This window comes from Cynara cardunculus (genome assembly GCF_001531365.2).
Source record: "Cynara cardunculus var. scolymus isolate 2C chromosome LG 7, CcrdV1, whole genome shotgun sequence".
Classification (NCBI taxonomy): domain Eukaryota; kingdom Viridiplantae; phylum Streptophyta; class Magnoliopsida; order Asterales; family Asteraceae; genus Cynara; species Cynara cardunculus.
Window position 1 is genome coordinate 10,308,574 of NC_037534.1, and position 21,822 is coordinate 10,330,395.

Consider the following 21,822-nt stretch of genomic DNA (forward strand, 5'->3'; position numbering starts at 1 on the left):
TATATATATATATATATATATATATATATATATATATATATATATATATATATCACCATGATCAATCATACAAGGATTTACCTAAGCATTTTTTATAAGAGAAAATTATGTAACAGAATATGCAGATTCTATTACATGAAAATGTTAACTTACCCTTTAGTACCATCAATAGGATCCAAAACCCAATGTTGGCCATTAGAGCCTCCTTCAGATGTACCACAATCAATGATTCTGAGCACATCAGCTTCGGACAAAGGAGACACGTTGTAAGTTCCATCATTGGCAATAGTATCATTCACTAGCTTGGTGATGCGTCCAAGAGTTTCTTGAGATTCTTCTTTTCGAAGATCTCCCGACTCCTAGAAATGATCAACACCATCAAATTATATTTATTTGAACAAAAATGGAAATTAAATGAAAAAGGTACATGGAGGGGGAACGAATAGGGTTGAGGATTACTTCCTCGGCAACTAGCGAGAATGCCTGAGAAGGAAGTTCCCTTTGAAGAACGAAGCTCACAACAACTTGGGAACCTGAGAATCATATTTGAGCATATAAGGGCGTAGGCTAAAACACCTTTTTGTTATATAATAAAATAAATCAAACCAAACAAACTCAGTATACCCCACTCAAACCTCTTCTTATCCAAATTAGAGTCCATATACAAAAGGAAGTGCCTTTTTCCATCTTCATCTATCTTATTCCTATTATTCGAGGAACCAAATGGAATTGTTTTTGATGTACTACCAAATTCATGAATATAGGCAAATTGTTGAACCATATGAACATTGTGTCTTTGATCATTGTTTCCTATAACTATTATTGTGTCCGTGATATGCAAACCTAACATTTCACATTTGAAGAACACAAAACGAGATCTAAGAATTCCGTTAAGGAATAACTACTAAACTTCTTTAACTATCACAAGTAAAATGCTTTTGAGAATGCTAAGAACCACAAAGTCTCATAAAAATTGAAAGATTTCCTTTTCGCAAACCTTTTGATCTAAAATAATTTATTTTCCCATTACGATCATAACCAATAAAATGAACGATATTCACAAGATCACTCATTCTTGCCAACTACAGCTTTTTCTTTTCTCTTTGCACTTTCAAAGTATAAAGGATGGTTAATACACCAAAGTCAAGTACAAAGGTTAGAAATACCATTTGCTCTACATTCAACCCATGATTGTGAATCATTTGAATGTTGAATCCTTCAAAACACCTAATAATAACAATCGTAGTTTAGGCAACTAGCCCTTTACTCCATCCCAAAATAGACCTAACTTCTGGTTGACCATATAATTCAATAAATTCTATTATTATCGATAAAATATCTTAAAACACCCTCAATAATGACAAAATAAGGGAATCTTGAGGACCAAAATTAATCATATCAACATTTTAATTATCATTAGCAGTTGAAAAGCTAATTTACAATTTAGATTTTGCCGAAGAGAGTTGGATATACTTTGGACACCCAAAAAGCAGAATCTTGTATTTATTTTTGGATAGATGAGGGGTACTAATACCAAACCAAATGAACCCAGTAAATCACATACAAAGTAGTGTTATTACTTCGAACCCAATGAGTAGAGAAGTTGTTTTCATGAAGACCCCTAACTTGTAAAATAAACTCCTATAATGTCATAAGTTTTAAGGGTCACATTTCTCGACCAGGAGCTTACCATCTATGTGTATGCCCTCTATCAAGTCAAATGAAAGCATAGGAAGGTCTAGATCATACCATAATCAGCCACGGTGACGGGACTTTTATCAGATTTCGATTGGACATCAGATTCCAGCAGCCCCTTTTGCACTTTCTACATAAATAAGCATCAATCACAGCATCAGTTTAACCTTCCTGCCATTATCCTAAGATATACAGCTTTGAAAAGAAAATATTTGCAGATTGAATTACAAATCATTTCTAATCAATTTGGCAATTAAATGGAAATTTCATGAAGAAAAGAGATACACTCTCAAACCCTTGTTTACCTTTCAAATTCAAAGACTATTCATCAAAGATTTTGTCATCATATTTATAAAGTCATCAAAAATGAAGAATGTGATGATTGGATTATAAACAACACTCATCAAATATCTATCCTACACCCAAAAAAGAAGGGTATGACAGAACCACCAATAAGAACACAATTTCATTTTCTGGGTACGATTGAATTACAAATAGAAACACTCATCAATTAGCAAATATAGAAACACTCATCAATTAGCAGATAGATGTTACAAAATGCATCCCAACATGGTTTTGTTTAGGTAAATTGACAGAAAGAGAGACAAGTGCCTGGCATAGACGAGCAGCAAGGGAAGCAGCTTTCTTGGCAGCAATAAGTTGTTTATCATAAGACATTGAAACAGCTGATGATGATGATGATGATACGATTGGGGAATATGATGATTTGAATGTGAAGAGTGATTTTGTTGCTGAAAGTAAATTGGGGTTTGATTTTATGGATGGGTTTAGGTGAACAAGTCGGGCGGATGCTATTATAAACGGCGCCATCTCCCACCTCCGGACTGTGCAAAAAGCAGTGCCGCTACCCCCTTCCTAAAACATATTTACACCATTTTAATAATAATAAAAAAAACTTCATAAAACTCAATAGATTTTAGTGTTTGAAATGATCATGGGGTATTTAGGATTGCTTATGAAAATTCGTTATTGACTTATTTTAGTGCGAAATCGGTAATAAGAAATTTTTAATGTTTGAATCGAGAAAAATGAAAAGTTTTACTCTAAAATATAAAGATAAATATAATAATTACTAATTGGTTTTGTCATTTGGTTGACTTTGATTTCAACCATGATTTTCCTTTATTATAATTTTCATTGGTTGGATGGAAATAGTTTTGATTTCAACCATGGCTATACATTTGAAAGACATCTTTTATACATTTGTATACATGTAGAAAAATATTTCACAACTATAAGTTTTACCATTTGATTGAATTTGATAGATTTCAACCATGGTTTTTCATAATTGTATTTTTAATTGTTTGGTTAAGACCCGCAATTTGCGCGATTACATGAATAATTTTAGGTATTAATCTATAATTTATCTATATAAATAAATATTAGTTGGTAAATATAATATCAGTAAACCATATTCATATGATTCCTAAAAATTAATAAAAATAAAGTTGTAAAGCAAAAGCAGATGAGTAATTAATAGATGGACATGTTGATATTTTATGCATTGTTTATATAATTGATGACCTTGTATGGAGTTTTTCTTTTTTTAGAAAGAACACGATACTCTGACAACTGCCTAAACGCTTGTTCACTCTCCGATGGAACATGCGTCAAATGTTAACGTGGAGTGCACTAATCCATAGAGCTAAATAACATTGGAAGCCAACAAGCAACAATTAGTATACAACTTCTTAAGGTAGATAACAAAATATATGAGCATAAGTTTATATAAGTAAACAATCAAAATGTGAATATATGGAGTTTTACCCAATGATAAGGTATTTGAAAGAAGCTCTTCTCCTAAACAAATATATTTAAAGTTTATTAAAGGTGTTGTTTTGTAAAAAATAAGAAATAGTTGTTGGTTTCAGGCGGATCCACAAGAGTTTATAGGTAACAGTTTGTAGAAGGTGGGAGGATGAATACAAACACAACAACTTTCACTAAAACTTATATTGATAAAGAAGATCAATACAGATTTTTACATATTGTTTGCGGAAGAGATAGGATATAGAACCTATCTAAACAATCAAAGATACGCACAAAATTACATATAGCGAGAAGAAAAGACTTGCTACAATAAATAAGATAAGAAGTAATGTGTTCTTCACTTGTTAAAGTGAGTCTTTCTCTTAGACAGAGAGTGAGAAGGAGGAGTATCTTCTTGGTTAAGATAAGATGAGGAAGATGATAACTGAGAAGAGAACTACTCAGCTATTTATACTCAATGCATTAAATGCAATTCCAAAGGTACAAAGCACGTAGCAAGCTTTAAGAGGTAAGCTTGTCCTTTGTTGCAATATACAGTCTTTTGGTCGTATATGAACAACCTTCTTTCATAAAGCAGGTAAGCACGTTTGGAGACAATGGAGTGACTCCATACAATGTTTTACTTTGAAAGGTATGAGTTTGTTCTTTGTGTGTAGAAGGACAAGACAAAAACTATCTTGCTGAACAAGATTCATTTGATCGATGAACACTGGAATGAAGCTGAAGGTCTCATCAGTGCTCGATGAATCTTGCATAGATTTTACACTTGCGTAGACAAACTTGTTATCACTGAAAACCTCTTCAGATCACGAACTTACATGTTAGCATCAATTTGATACTAATAATTATCTCAAAAAGTTTTATTAAGCAATCAGGGCTAAGATTCCATCTGAAGATGCTGTTGTGCCAAAACGTCTAAGTCTGGAAGAAGACCAGCTGCTGTGCTAAATCGACCAAGTATGGACGACCAGAGCCTCTGTAAGAAGAACCAGAGCCTCTGGAAGAAGAACCAGAGCCTCTGTGAAGACTTCAAAACCAGAGCCTCTGTAAGAAGAACCAGAGCCTCTGGAAGAAGAACCAGAGCCTCTGTGAAAAGGCACCAGAACCAGAGCCTCTGTGAAGAAGACCAGAGCCTCTGGTTGTATTGACCAAAGCTTCTGGAGGTAAAGAGGACCAGAGCCTTTGGTTGTATTGACCAGAGCCTCTGGAGGTGAAGAGGACCAGAGCCTCTCTGGTCTGTCTATCCTCTGGTCCTTCAAAACGACTATCATCAGAATCCTATTCTGGATAAGACTAATCCTATTTTGGATAATGCTAATCTTATTCAGATTATCATGAATTACTGCCTATATAAGTAGTGTTTCAGGTAGAGAAAAATGTAACGAGAGCAAATAGAGAATTCTTTGTAAACACATAGATTCAGATACATCTTATGAGAGTCGATTAGGGTTCTTGAGAATTTGTAATTTTCCATTCAATAAAGAAAGCGACGTCAATTTCTATTTCATCTTCTTCTTCTACAAATTTATCTTGAATTTCCTTATTAAATTGTTCTATTGTCATATCTGGGTTTTAACATTACAGGTCTCTAATCTTCAGCTTCTATCTTTGATATCGTTGGCATCTGTGGTGTGAGTTATTTCTTCTTGAAGGATACTGGTCTCTGAACGAATTACAATACATGTTCAACGATCTCCGAATAGACTCGGTGATGATCGCTGAAACTGAATACAGAGATAATACACTTCGACAGATAAAATGGATTATCATCAAATCACTGGAAGAGAGAATCAACAATAGTCATTAATACTTGTATATATATAAATACACAGTAAAAAAGTATAGACTAATAAACAATTTCATAATATGAATTTCAAAAAAACTCCAATTTAAAACCCTTAACACAATTAAGAACCATCTATTTAAATTGACCACAATCTCTAAATAGGAAAACGTATAAGATTCATGATGATTAACTAAAGGGCCGTTTACTTAAATACTTACCCGGTTAGTGTTTATCAGTAGGAGTCAACATTATAATCTATTTTATCAGATAAGATTATAGTATATTAAAACGGTATCGTATGCAACAATTTACCCGGTAAACGCTTACCCGAGTAAGAGTCCTTGCCATCACTTACCGGGTAAAACTCTCTATTCTTATCATCGTTCTTACCGGATAAGACTCTCTATCCTTATCATCGCTTTTACCGGGTAAGATTTTCAGCACTTGCCATATGCATCAAGTGAGGAAAGTTACCCAATCAACACTTACCGGGTAAGTGTCTAATATTAATTGATCCTTAATACAAGTTTATATAGAAAAATGACGACATATTCAAATTAACACCCAAAATTGAAGAGCGTCTTTTTTGGAAAAAGTAAATACGTGAAAATATATCGACGATTTCAAACCACGTAATGCAAACAAATTTTAGAATCATATAAAAATACATAAATACTTAAGACGAGCAAACTTACCACATTAAGCGCGTTGCGCGGATATTAAAAAACGTATATTTTGTTTTACTTGTTTATTTTATAAAATCCATTTTTTAGATGGACTATATTGCAAGTTTATATGTAATATTTATAGTGATGAAATTGCGAGTTCGAAATAATTACTGTTGTCAAATTTATATTGTAAAGATTGATTTCAAACTTATTTAATGAATATATAGTGCTACGAAATATGTGGTATGATGAAAATTATTAGTAACAGTCATAGTTTAATTATTTGCTACTTAGGTTACTACTAAATGATATATTTTAAAATTAATAATTATAATATATTATATGACCTTTAGGTTATTAACTTACCAATAGTATTCATAAAATAACAGATCCAATAATATGATAACTCGTGATTATGAAATAACCAGAAGTATAATGGTATTTAAAAGATTATCAAATGATTATATATCTGATTTAAATTTGATTAACATATGCGTAACTACTAAAACAAATAATAAAATTCTATAATCAAAGTAACAATAACATTGATAGTGTGAAATAGTATTGTAGATAAGGGGCCGTTTACTAAGCACTTACTTGGTAAGTGCTTAATGCCGTAAATTTTCTCATCGGATGAACATGAGAAGGGGCTAAGAATCTTACCGGATAAGATCGATGAGAATGATGGAGAGTTTTACCCGATAAGTGAGGGTGACGATTCTTATCCAGTAAATTGTTGCATTCGATATGTTTTGATGTACTAAAGTCTTACGCATCAAAATAAATTATAGTGTTAATTCTGTTGGTAAGCGCTTACCGGGTAAGCATTTGGGTGAACGACAAGTTCAGATGATGGAAAAATCAAAAGGTAACAAGTGTCATTTGCATAAGTATATGAATTCGATGGTCGAACTATGCAACTTGCATTATAATTTGACTTCAATGTTCTCAAAACAAACACTATTAATTAATATTAATGACCAATGATACCATTTAAAGAACTCAACATTTTGCTTATATATATACACACACGTACATAGGGGAGCGTTCAAATAAAAACCACTCAATTTGTAAAACCGTGAAAACTTCAGTCAACCAATCATAATTTTTCATTTTGTTCATTTTTTTGTAATTATGAGAGATTGATAACCATTTTTATTGTGGAGGGTGTTAATCATGGATATTATCATCTTCATTATTTTAATTTTAGAGAAATATATTAAACAGTTTCATTAAAATTTCATTAAATATTATATGAAACAATTTCATAACCATATATGAAACAAATTCATCAAAAAAAATATTATATGAAACAATTTCACAAGATTAAACAATTTCATGAAAAAATTTCATAAGATTAAACAATGAAATCGATGTATGAGAGTGGTTTATACGGTTTTTACAACTGATGGTGGTTTTCATTAATAAAATTACAATTCTATAAATTTATGGAGGAAGAACATCGATACCGATGAAAAAGAAATTCCACAAAAGTAAAACAATAAAAAAAATATAAACTCTTTCAAACATAAGATATAACTAAGGGGCCGTTTACCCAAATGCTTACCCGGTAAGCGCTTACCAATAGGAGTTAACACTATAATTTATTTATATATGTAAGATTTTAGTACATCAAAGCATATCGAATGCAACAATTTACTAGGTAAGCGCTTACCTGGGTAAGAGTCGTCATCCTCACTTACCGGGTAAGACTCTCCATCCTTCTCATCGTTCTTACCCGGTAAGATTCTTGCCCCTTCTCATGTTAATCCGATGAAGAAATTTATGCGTTAAAGACTTACCAAGTAAGTGTTTAGTAAACAGCCCCTAAAAGTTGTTACATCCATTTTGATTGATCATTCCATTATAACTTACCATTAAATAAACTATAAAGGACTTAATGAAAAGGGGATGAAAGGTGCAAAGAATATAAACTAAAACCAATGAAACCAAAAGGTTTGATACATTAATGACTTAATAAATGTGATCTACCAAAATAAATAAATCACATCATAAAGTCATTAAGTAAATTAAAAAATATTTAAAATCTAAAAATTCAAGAAAAAAGGGTTTTGAATAATATTTTTTTTACATTGTATCACTTAAGCAACTCTATGTTTTGCTTATATATATATTAACTAAATTTATAGAATTGTAATTTTATTAATATTGGATTTATTAAATAAAATGTTTGATTTAATTAAAAAATGTAAGACAAATAAAAAAATAATATTTGTTGATTTATTTATGTTGTGGAAGTAAAATTAATATAAAATGATAAAGAAGATGAGAGATTAAATGAAAAGTTAAAATTCATTTAATGAAAAGCTTTTTATTTAAATTATGAAAAAATAGAAAAATATGAATGAAGGCTTCTTATTGTGTCATCTAAACGACCTCAAGTTTTGCTTTTTATATATATATATATATATATATATATATATAGAGAGAGAGAGAGAGAGAGAGAGAGAAAGAGAGAGAGAGAGGAGGTTTACTTTGTAAACCACGTTATTTGTACAAACCGTACAAACCTCATTCAATCAATCATAATTTTTTATTTTGTTCATTTTTTTGTAATTATGAGAGGTTGATTAATCTTTTTTATTGTAGAGGGTGTTAATCATGAATATTATCATCTTCATTATTTTAATTTTAGAGAAATATATGAAACAGTKTCATTAAAATTTCATTAAATATTATATGAAACAATTTCATAACCATATATGAAACAACCTCATTAAAAAAAGTATTGTATGGAACAATTTCATGAAAAAATTTCATAAGATTAAACAATGAAATCGACGAAGGAGGGTGGTTTGCATGGTTTATACAAATTAAGTGGTTTGCATTTGATCACTCTTCTATATATATAAGAAAGAGAGAGAGAGAGAGATTATGGCACTCAAAGAAAGAAAAAAAGGGAGTTTAAAAGGTGCACAAATAAAGAACAAACTCACATGGAAAAATTGTCTCAATATTAATGTACAAAATGGTAACGGATTTACAAATAAACCTTTGGGAGGATTTTACCAAGGGCAACATCAACTAAAATATTTTAGTAATTTACATTTAAGTCCATGTATGCTTAACTAAACTACTACATCTCATAGCTTCGAATAGGATGCTCCGGTTGCAAAGGCATAATAACTACGGTACTGATACTTTGTGACTCTTGTCCTTGAAGTTGTGGTAGTGTTGCGGTACCACACACCCCACCTGACAAAATCTTCTGACACGTTTCTACGAGGGAGTGTCGACAAGTAGGGCAAGAGGAGTGTGAACTCAACCACTTGTCGATGCATCGAGCATGGAACCCATGATTGCATTTTGGTAGTATTTTGACAAGTTCTTCAGGGACAAACTCACTTAAGCATATCACGCATTCCTTGTCCAATCCAGGTAACGTAAGTCCTTTCCAATAGCGGACAGTTGGGAAAGTTTTTAACGCCTTTTTGTTAAGTCCAATGTTGGCTGACTTGGTTGGTGTGTTTTCTAAGTCAGTGATAGACTCAGAGTGAACCATACTTGAGCACCTTAAGACACACCTGATGACAAAGTTCAATCCTAAGGAACAAATGAGAGCACACAGAAGAACCGACAAAACCATCACCACATTCGCATCAAAGCTTTTATTTCCAGTGACTCGACTCGGTGTTGGTGATGCTGCTGTCTCCTCGACTCCTGTGCGCACCGTCGTTGCTATGTGTTGGTACATAGGAGCATGAAGTAGAAGCTTTCTTGATTGAAAATGRCCCAAATTGCCTTGAAAGAGTACGATGAAAYTAGTCGACATTTTTACTTGTTTTGGGTATAGATCTAGTTTTGGTTCTAAATGTAGACTTCAAAGAGAATCTTATATATAATGGGAATAAAGTGAACTCCACAAACCATGAAAAGCCCATTTCATCTCCACTTTTTTATATATCGATCGCATAAAATATAATAAATCAGATGTTTCAAAGAAAGAACGACCCCACTTTTTATTTTTTTTTGATGAATAATACATACCATAATCGAAAACCCTCGACCTGTCGTTGTTTCGAAGGATTTTTCATGTGGAATTTTATCTCATACTTTTTAATCAATCATTTTGGATCTTCCACCAAGTTTTGTGTATTGCTAATGGATTCTCTAATCAAATGTATCCCACCCACTTACTCCATTCACATAMCCTTTGAACCATTAATTCAAGACTCCATTTTCAAGGAAAACTTAATTATTATGTTGAATTGATTATTTTTTTGTAATAATTAGATTAACCAAACGACTATATTAACTGAACAATACTTTATTGGAGTTTTTAAAATGCGATAATTCTCTTAAATAAATTGCCAATTATAGGTTATAAAATAGGGAAAAAGTTTAAATACCCCCAATGGAATTTAGTGTTTGGAATGATTAAGTAATTGAACAATTTTTTGGAAAAAATAAGTCATTAGACATTTTAAAATCTGTTAAACAACTTCTTGTACATTCTAAAACCTGTTAGATACATCTTTATAACATATAAAACTAATTAATACAGCAAGATAATAAAAATAAAATAAAAAAAACCAATGAACATTCATAATTTTAGCGATAAAGTCCCTAAACATTTAAAAAAAAAGGTACTTACATTATATAAAATAAAACAAACATAACAAAAAAGTACTTACATTTAAAAAAGATTATTGATGAAATTTATTTTAATTAAAAATAAAAGATATTATGTCAATGATTTTTTAAATTAAAAAAWWAAAWAAAWATTTAAAAAGRATTACTGATTATATTTATTTTTAATTAAAAATAAAATTATTACATATATGATTTTTCAATTAAAAAAATAAAAAAAGTTTAAAAATAATTACTGATGGAATTTATTTTAATTAAAAATAAAAATATATTTTATTTTTAATTAAAATAAATTTTATCAGTAATCTTTTTAAATCTTTTTTTTTTTTAATTTGAAAAATCACATACRTGAYATATTTTATTTTTAATAAAAATAAWTTTRATCAGTAATTCTTTTTAAATTTTTTAGTTTGAAAAATCACTGAAAAAATATATTTTAATTTTAATTAAAATAAATTTTATCAAAAATCTTTTTTAAATGTAAGTATTTTTTGTTATATTTGTTTAATTTTTAGATCTAAATACTTTTTGGTTCAAAAAATATTTAGCGACTTAATCGTTCAAAATATGAATGTTCATTGGGTTTTTTTTTCGGACTTTTTCTATTATTTTATCATATTAACCAGTTGTATAGATGATAAGAATGTATGTAGCAGATTTTAGAAAATCCAAGGAGTTATTTAACATGTTTTGGAATGTTCAAGTACTTATTTATTCCAAAAAATTGTCTAAGAACTTAATCATCACAAACACTAAAGTCCACTGGGTTTTTTTAGACTTCTCCCTACAAAATAACACGCTCTATTTTAAAACATTATATTTTATTCTTCTTTTTCTTTTAAATATTAGAAAAACGACTTACCGGTATATTAAACCAAACAAAAACCATAGATCCTATTTAGGGGCTATTTTGAATTGCTTATAAAAACAACTTATTGATTTATTTCGGTATGACACCAGTAAACACTTTTGAGTATTTGGATAAACAACTTATATCGGTGCCAAACTGAAGTTTTTGAAGAAGTTAAACCCTTCTAATTTATAATAAGTTGATAAATGCTTTTATAGAAAAACATAAATTGTTTCAAATAAGCAATCCCAAAACACCCCTTAATTTATTTATTTCAACACAATAAATAAACAACAGTAAATTTCGATTTATCCATACAGACAACTTGATCTATATAAAGTTTAATAGAAAAACAACTGCACAACCCCTTATACTCAAAAGTGTTATTTGTCATTTCAAGGAAATGGAATATTCCATTCCTTATATCATTCGATGTTCATACAAGATTTTACACTCGAGTTTGTAGTTGATTTATTGATACAATAAAGGCAAACTTATTTCCTTCGATTGATGGTCAAAACTTACGCAATTCATAGTTTAAAATGGTTACCATAAACGGGCCAACTTTAACACCATCTAGACTTGTAATCCTGAAATAACTTACAACCAGGGGAGTTCTATTCACATGCCGATTAAATTCAATCCTAGCCATGACAACCGACATTACAAAAACAATGGGTATAATTAACAAAATAAACATTATAATATATATATATATATATACATATATATATATATATATATATATATTAAAAGAAGAACCAAGAGTATTGAACTCATAAGGCTATCTTATGTGAATGACCCTATCTATACTATATTATAAAGCATTTGACAAAAAACCAATTTTTATGCATGAAGTATTGTATATTGATGCATATTACTTAAAATTCAAGATTACAAGTAAATTTATGCATAAGTACAACTTATTAAAGCTTCATGTTTGAATTCGTGTAACTAACTGCGGATAAACATAATCAAATAGAGGATAAACATCTCATTTAAAAATATAAAAAATCTAAAATATAATTAGGAAAATTATCGAATTCTAACAGAATCATTATCTTTATAAAATTTTTATTGTTAAGCCAAAAATAAATTACTTCACTATTTGATCTAAATTAAATTATAATAAAAAATAAATTAAATAAATTATATAAAAAACAAGAACTTTTAAATAGTTAATTTGATATTAATATCGATATATTTTTTCAAATTTATTTTTATTCAGAAGTAAAAACATTATCTTTCTCATAGCCACATAAATCATATTATATCAACAGACAAAAATAAAACGAAATATTAAAAAAAAGATGTATCTCGCTACATTGCACGAGTATCATTCTAGTCTTTTTAAAACAAATCTTATATTGTGTCAACTCATGAGGTTTGAGTCATAAGGTTATCTTATTTTGATGACTCTATTATTTCAAAACAAATCTTATTGGAAGGGTTACAAATGCATTATGAAAATGTAGTATTTTCAATTTTGAAGTACTAGAAGAGTACTCGAGCAATGCAGCGAGACACATCTCGATTTTAATGTTCTATTTTATAATTTGTCTATGTCGATGTGATAATACGATTTTATGTGTTTTTAAGAAAACAATAATGATTTTATTTTTGAATAAAATATAAATTTGAAAATATCATAAAAATTTGAAAAAAAATATATATCAATGTCAATATCAAATAAACTATTTAAAAGTTTTCGTTTTTTATGTAATTTCTTTAATTTATTTTTTTATTATAATTTAATTTAAATTTAATAATAAAATAATTTATTTTTGGTTTCATAATATAACATTTTATAAAGATAATAATTAAGTATTTCGTTAGAACTCGATGATTATCCTAATTATATTTTAGCTTTTTATATTTAAAATGAGATGTTTATCATGTATTTGATTATGTTTATCTACAGTTATTCACACGAATTCAGATATGGAGCTTTAATAAGCTTACGCACAATCTACTTGTAATATTGAGTTTTAAATAATATGCATTAATAAACAGTACTTTACGCATAAAAAGTAGTTTTTAATAGTTTTTGTCAAACGCTTTATAATATAATATAGATAGAGATATTGATGTGGTTCACAAATTTTTGTATATTACTTTATATGTGTTATGATCACCGTGCAATGCACGGTGCCGAACACTAATTCCCTATAAAAAGAAATAGTCAAGTTGAAGCTACAAAATTGTCTTTATCATACGATCCTATGTTTATACGATCTCTTCCACTTGTATATTGTTTAATAAAATTAAATCTTACAAAATTATTATATTACATGAAAACTTATCTACACATATATTGTTTTAATAAAATAAAATCCAAGAAAACTTATCTACAAGTAAGGTATTTGGGATTGTTTATTTGAAACAACTTATGTTTTTTTTATAAAAACATTTATCAACTTATTATAAGTCAGAAAGATTTAACTTTTTCAAAAACTCCTTATTACCGGGTTGGCACCGGTATAAGTTGTTTATCCAAAYACTCAAAAGTGCTTATTACCGATGTCACACCGAAATAAGTCAATAAGTTGTTTTTATAAGTAATCCCAAACACACCACTGAAAACAAAAAGTTTAGTGCAAACATAATCTAGAAATCTTAGAAGATCACCCCTTTTATGGTCGAAAATTAGAAGGACGTTCACATCAATTGCACTTTTCTTTTATCAAGTTGAAGTCTCTTATCCATGGCATTATGCACTACTTCACCAAGTGTATCAACAATTATTAGAAAACAAAACCCTTTTTACCTTTCTACTTTATAAAACATTAAACACATAATTAAATACATTTTTAATCATTTACATAGAATTTAATCAAGTAATCGTATTCGTACGTAACCAAACGCACCCGTTTAGTTACATTCAGAAAGTAGAGTTTGGAGGGTGTCGAATGTACACAAATCCTTCCTTTATTCACCCGTATATACGAGTAGAGATCGATATTATTTTCGTGAAGGTTTTCAGCTTTCTTTGGTTTCATAAATTGAACAATTAATAAAATGAACCCTTTTAGATTTCTAAACCCTCTTTTTATTAGTTGTTAAATACGAGGATAACATTTTAAATGACGCAAATTTCTAGGGAGATTTAGGATGATTATAATGTATATGTTGTTGGGAAATTGGCCTAAAAGTTTTTCAATAACCCGAGCGATGACAATTATAGAGAAATGAAAACGACAAGAATTAACGTGGAAACTACAAAACTGAAGAACAACTACATCCCTCATAAGAATGGAGACATTGTTAGCATCTAATTTAGAGTCTTTCGCCGAACCCACTCCACTTGTACAATTGCTCTTGACATGCCTAGACTGTTCAGACTTCCAACATTTTAGATTCTTCCTGGAGTTCGAAATAATGATAGATCGAGGGTTTTCGATTAAGATATGTATTATTCATCATAAAAATTAAAGAGTGGGGTCGTTCTTTCTTTGAAACATCAGATTTATTATATTTTATGCGATCGATATATAAAAAGTGGAGATGAAATGGGCTTTTCATGGTTTGTGGAGTTCACTTTATTCCCATTATATATAAGATTCTCTTTGAAGTCTACATTTAGAACCAAAACTAGATCTATACCCAAAACAAGTAAAAATGTCGACTARTTTCATCGTACTCTTTCAAGGCAATTTGGGYCATTTTCAATCAAGAAAGCTTCTACTTCATGCTCCTATGTACCAACACATAGCAACGACGGTGCGCACAGGAGTCGAGGAGACAGCAGCATCACCAACACCGAGTCGATTCACTGGAAATAAAAGCTTTGATGCGAATGTGGTCATGGTTTTGTCGATTCTTCTGTGTGCTCTCATTTGTTCCTTAGGATTGAACTTTGTCATCAGGTGTGTCTTAAGGTGCTCAAGTATGGTTCACTCTGAATCTATCATTGGCTTAGAAAACACACCAGCAAAGTCAACCAACATTGGACTTAACAAAAAGGCATTAAAGACTTTCCCAACTGTCCGCTATTGGGAAGGACTTAAATTACCTGGATTGGACAAGGAATGCGTGATATGCTTAAGTGAGTTTGTCCCTGAAGAACTTGTCAAAATACTACCAAAATGCAACCATGGATTCCATGCTCGATGCATCGACAAGTGGTTGAGTTCACACTCCTCTTGCCCTACTTGTCGGCACTCCCTCGTACAAACGTGTCAGAAGATTTTGTCAGGTGGGGCGTGTGGTACCTCAACACTACCACAACTTCAAGGACAAGAGTCACAAAGTATCAGTACCATAGTCATTATGCCTCTACAACCGGAACATCCTATTCGAAGCTATTAGATGTAGTAGTTTAGTTTAGCATACATGGACTTAAATGTACTAAAATATTTTAGTTGGTAAAATCCTCCCAAAGGTTTATTTGTAAATACGTTACCATTTTGTACATTAATATTGAGACAATTTTTCCATGTGAGTTTGTTCTTTATTTGTGCATCTTTTAAACTCCCTTCCCTCTTTCTTTTTTTTGAGTGCCATAATCTATATATATATATATAGAGAGAGAGAGAGCGCTTAGTTCAAATGTTAACAAAGATTATTGTGTTAACTTTGTTAACCAAGCTCAACCAATGAAAATCCATCTTTTATCTAGATTCATATTCATCTCATAATTTAATGAAAAGGATAAATATGTAATTTTAGTTTATATGTAACTCCCATATCATTAATTGGGAGTTACAAAATAAAAAAAATCCCACAATTGTTGTTGATTTATTATTGATCTTGTTTTTCTATAATATTGATTTATCTATTTATGATGTTCTTGAATTTGTGATTGTTAAAAGAAACCCGATAGTAAAGTTTTCGATATCGTTCAAGTTAATATGGATAAACCCATTGGAAAACAACTCGACAACAATGTGAAGGTTAAAATAGTTTACAATGACAATCAGACTTCGAGTTCCGGAAGTGAAGACAATAATCAAAGCGTTTGTATTGGTAATGGATTAATATGTTATTGTATTCGTTTTAATCGAAATTATGTTGATTATAACATTTTTGTGTTTTTTTATAGTTCATATTGTGTTGGTAGCTTTTTCTTTAATTATTACTATGAGCCCAATTCATATGTTCAAATGGAATGAGTTCATCGTCAACTTAATTTGTTATGCAATCCAATTCTGATAACCATTCGGTTCCATCAGCTGCTTGTGATGCTTGACCTGCCATAGACTACAACTAGTGTTTATATACGTTCAGTTGTGTTCAGATATGTTCTAGTAGAGACATGAATCAAGACATCTAATGAACTGTGTGTGTTCATAAGTGTTCATATATATGTATGTATGTATATTAAAATAACGAATTCCGATTAAATTCAATCCTATCCCATGACAATGGACATTACACAAAATAACGGGTATAATTAACAAAACAAACATTATAATTTCCTTTAAAAAGAAATAGTGAAGTTGAAGCTACAAAGTTGTCTTTATCATACGATCCTATATTTATACGATCTCTTCCACTTGTATATTGTTTAATAAAATTAAATTACAAAATTATTATATTCCATGAAAACTTATCAAAGTACAAGAAAACTTATCTACAAATGTATTGTTTTAATAAAATAAAATCCAAGAAAACTTATCTACACATAAGGGTGTTTGGGATTGCTTAATTGAAACAACTTATGTTTTTCTACAAAAATAATTATCAACTTATTATAAGTCAGAATGGTTTAACTTCTTCAAAAACTCCTTATTACTGGGTTGACACCAGTATAAGTTGTTTATCCAAATACTCAAAAGTGCTTATTACCGGTGTCACATCGGAATAAGTCAATAAGTTGTTTTTATAAGCAATCCCAAACACCCCTATATAATTAACAACAACAAGTTTAGTGCAAACACTATCTAGAAATCTTAGAAGATCACCCTTTTTATGGTCGAAAATTAGAAGGACGTTCACATCAATTGCACTTTTCTTTTCTCAAGTTATATCCATGGCATTATGCACTACTTCACCAAGTGTATCAAAAATTATTAGAAAACAAAACCCTTTTACCTTTCTACTTTATAAAACATTAAACAAATAATTAAATACATTTTTAATCATTTACGTAAAATTTAATCAAGTAATCGTATTCGTAGGTAACCAAACGTATCTGTTTAGTTACATTCAGAAAGTAGAGTTTGAAGGGTGTCGAATGTACACAAATCATTCCTTAATTCACCCGTATATACGAATGTACACAAATCATTCCTTAATTCACCCGTATATATACGAGTAGAGACCGATATTATTTTCGTGAAGGTTTTCAGCTTTCTTTGATTTCATAAATAGAACAATTAATAGAATGAACAATTTTAGATTTCTAAACCCTCTTTTTATTAGTTGTTAAATACGAGGATAACATTTTAAATGAAGGAAATTTCTTGGGAGATTTAGGATGATTATAATGTATACGTTGTTGGGAAATTGGCCTCAAAGTTTTTCGATAACCCGAGCGATGAACATATAGAGAAACGAAAACGACAAGAATTAACGTGGAAACTCCAAAACTGAAGAAAAACTGCAGGCCTCATAAAAACAGAGACATTGTTAGCATCTAATTTAGTGTCTTTTGCGGAACCCACTCCACTTGTACAATTGCTCTTGACATGCTTAGACTGTTCAGACTTCCAACATTTTAGATTCTTCCCAGAGTTCTTCCTCTTCCCTTGCCTGATCACCAAAACCGTTCCTTCTGATGAAGTCATATTGCTACCTTCGAATCATTTCTCCTAGAATAAGAGTTTGTTGGTAACATCCGGAAACTTCAAGGTCCCTTTCTCATACATCAGAATAGGGTTCATGTGCTCATAAGAATATGACAAAGATAATATGAGACTCAATGCTTGATCTTCATCTTCTACCTCAACTCCGATAGCATCCAGTTCTAAAACAACATTGTTAAGAACATTTAGATGATCTACGTAGGATATGAATTTTCTACCTCCATCCATACGTAGAATATGAAATAGTTCCTTAAGATACAACCGATTAGATATGCCTTTGCCCTGGTACTACTGATCAAGCTTCTCCCACAGCTCCTTCACTGTTGATATACCATGCACATTTGCAAGAATTTTTTTTCGCCAGACATAGACGAATTTGTACTCGTTGCTCTCAAATCCAAATCATCTCATTCTTCCTCACTTTTATCGGTACCGCTTGATTTACCATTGGAAGCTGGTTTTCCCATCAATGCCTTATGTAACCCGAATTGTATCATGAACTTACGATAATCCAAAGTTGATCCTTCCACCAAATTTCTCTTCATCAAACCTCATAGCAATTAAACACTTTGACATCATATCAACGCATCAAAAACAATACCTGCTTGTAGCCTATGAGTAGCACACCCAGGAAATTTTTTATAATATGCACGTACTCCTGCCACACACAATTCTATCGTACACAAAGTAACCTAGAGAAATTCTTTTCTGATGTGGAAGATCATACAAAGCTGCAACAACAGAGCATATTAAGAACCCTCTAACCCGAGACCTCCTCCAGTACGACCAAGAGATAGTTCCTTTCTTATGTGAAAGATAACATAAAGCTGCAACCATAGAACATACTAAGAACTCTCTAACCGAGACCTCCTCCAACTTGGATCTCGGATACCACTTGTTGGGAAATTAGCCTCAAAGTTTCCCAACAAGCAATGAACAATTATAGAGAAAAAGAAGAAGACAAACGCAGAAACTCCAAAACCGGAGAAAAACCACGGGCCTCCAGAGAGAAAGTCTACTAAACCACAAGGGTGGTGTCTGATTGGTTTGAGCTTGGCTCCAAAGGTCAAAAGTACCAGGAGGTCCCAAGTTCAAATCCAAGGAGGAATAAAAATTCTCTTGTGGACACGGAGGTTCAAATGCGGTGACTCCGAGCTATCTGCAAAGCAGGTGGTCGCCCTGAGATTAGTCGGCTCGCATAGAGGGTTGGATATCCACGTTAATTAAAAAAAATCTACCATGTGAAAAATTATTATAATCACACAATTCTAATCTCTCAAGCCTCGCCCAATAAATTCACCCTCTCAAAGATTTAATTCACACATTCGTACTCTCTAAAACAAGAGGACAAGAAAGAAAGAATAAAATACTTAAAGTGTATTTTATTGAGACGATTTGGAACCTTTGCCTTGGACCCCTTTTTATATGCTTGGAGCCCATTTCACCTTTCATTGTTCCACCGTTGTGAGACAAACCTTCAAAGATTTCTTATATTCTAGCCAAAAAAATTCTCAACATATGTTTATAGCACTTACGAAGAAATTACTTTCATGGTACACAATTGATGCATTGAATATATATGAGCGATCAAATGCAAACCACCCAATTTGTATAAAACCGTGCAAACCAGTCTCATCTGTTGATTTCATTGTTTAAACTTATGAAATTTTTTTCATGAAATTGTTTAATCTTGTGAAATTATTTCATATAATACTTTTTTGATGAAGTTGTTTCATATATGGTTATGAAATTTTAATGAAACTGTTTCATGTATTTCTCTAAAATTAAAATAATGAAGATGATAATATCCATGATTAACACCCTCCACAATAAAAATGATTAATCAACCTCTCATAATTACAAAAAAAATGACCCAAATGAAAAAATTATGATTGGTTGAATGAGGTTTGTACGATTTGTATAAATAACATGGTTTGCAAAATAAACCTCCTCTATATAGATGTATTCCTAATCTCATGGGATCTTGGAGAATGGATACGAAAATCGCTAATAATCTTGAAGGAGACTCGAACCAGTAATCTTAAGAGACGTATGTGCGATTAAGAAAATGAAGAAATATGAATTAGATACGATTGTAATAACTATTTATATCATCACATTCCACTTTTCGAGACACTGAAGATTTAACAAACGTAATATAATTCATAAGATATTCATAATTTACAACCAAAAATTTAAACAACGAAATATTTTAACACCCACTTAAATTTTGATAAATTCTTAGATGGATCGATCCTGGAATATTGAACAAATGCCCCAACTAGAAAAAAAAAAAAAAAAAACAAAACGTGATCAACCGGGGAGGCATTTTAAACATCAACTATCTATATTATATTATAAAGTATTTGATAAAAACTCCTAAAAACCATTTTTTATGCATTAAGTACTGTTTATTTATGCATATTATTTTAAATTAAAATTACAAGTAAATTGTGCGTAATTACAATTTATTAAAGCTCCATGTTTGAACTCGTGTAACTAATTATAGATAAACATAACCAAATAGAGAATAAACATCTCATTTTAAATTAAAAAATCTAAAATATAATTAAAATATTATTAACCCAAAAAAAAAAAAAAAATGAGTTAAAGAAATTACATAAAAAAAGAGAAATTTTAAATTGTTAGTTTTGGTACTAATATCAATATATGTTTTTCAAAATTTTATGATATATTCATATTTATATTTTATTTAAAAATAAAAACATTTATCGTTTTTTTCTTCTAATAACCACGTAAAACCGTATTATAACATCATCTAAGATAAAAAAAAACACAACATTAAAATCGAGATGTATATCGTTATATTGTGCGAGTACCTTTCTAGTTATCATAATTGAGAAGTAAAAAATTGATACCAACTATCAACTAACCACTACAACAAAATGAGGTTTATAGGACTCTCCCAATTTCTAAGTGTTCTAATAGACCTCTTTATAGGACTTAGTTTATATGACCAAAAAATAAAATGTCCTATCTAAAGGCGTTATAATAAATTTATATGACATTTTTTGCGTCGTAATAAGTTTTTTAGGGCACTTTTAATATAAAACCTCCCATTAGCAACTTTATAGAACACTATTTGAAAAACTGTCATATAAAAACAAGTGTTCTATAAAAAATTGAGTTTATAGGACACTTTTTCAGAAGTGTCCTATAAAGTTGCTACTTTGTATTAAAAATGTCTTAAAAAACTTGTTAAGACGCCCAAAAGCGTCATATGAACTTATTACAACGCCTTTAGATAGAACGCTTTATATTTTGGTCTTATAAATTAAGTCATATAAAAAGGTCTATTGAAACATATAGAGATTGATGATGTCCTATAAAACCAATTTTGTTACGGTTAACTAAACTTATCATTTTTGACTTGCTCACAAAGAAATCCAACAAAGTACAACCTCCCTACATCAACTAATCCTTATAACTAATCAATCATTGAGAACTAAAAGACAAAAGTACATTTTCTGTTTGTACAAATATGTTACCACATATTCTCATGTTGCATTTGTTTTTGGATTTCATCACTTTCAATAACGTCTATTAAGTTTTTCTGTTAACAATAGTTAAACGAGAGCTATTTTAGTCAATTAGTTAAGTCGTTTTATTCAACATATATTTAGGGATTGTTTATCCAAATGCTTACTAAGTAAA

The 21,822-nt window shown here is 30.3% G+C and overlaps 3 protein-coding genes across 3 annotated transcripts in view; 1 reads left to right on the forward strand and 2 right to left on the reverse strand.

Moving 5' to 3' along the window:
• LOC112515300 (SAL1 phosphatase) overlaps window positions 1–2,623 on the reverse strand; it is a 6,208-nt gene extending 3,585 nt beyond the window's left edge. Inside the window, exons 1-4 of the mRNA XM_025122028.1 lie at window positions 2,308–2,623; window positions 1,750–1,825; window positions 460–533; window positions 154–359 (exon numbers count right to left, since the gene is read on the reverse strand). Of these exons, the coding sequence (XP_024977796.1) occupies window positions 154–359; window positions 460–533; window positions 1,750–1,825; window positions 2,308–2,526 (575 nt within the window). The 5' untranslated portion in view covers window positions 2,527–2,623. The remainder of the gene's footprint in view (window positions 1–153; window positions 360–459; window positions 534–1,749; window positions 1,826–2,307) is intronic.
• A 6,270-nt stretch (window positions 2,624–8,893) lies between these two features.
• LOC112515798 (RING-H2 finger protein ATL78-like) lies at window positions 8,894–9,754 on the reverse strand. The gene has a single exon (XM_025122729.1). The coding sequence runs from the start codon at window positions 9,731–9,733 to the stop codon at window positions 9,038–9,040; it is 696 nt and encodes a 231-aa protein (XP_024978497.1). The 5' UTR covers window positions 9,734–9,754; the 3' UTR covers window positions 8,894–9,037.
• A 5,265-nt stretch (window positions 9,755–15,019) lies between these two features.
• LOC112515922 (RING-H2 finger protein ATL78-like) lies at window positions 15,020–15,775 on the forward strand. Its single transcript, XM_025122900.1, has one exon. The coding sequence runs from the start codon at window positions 15,020–15,022 to the stop codon at window positions 15,707–15,709; it is 690 nt and encodes a 229-aa protein (XP_024978668.1). The 3' UTR covers window positions 15,710–15,775.
• Window positions 15,776–21,822: the final 6,047 nt, after the last annotated feature.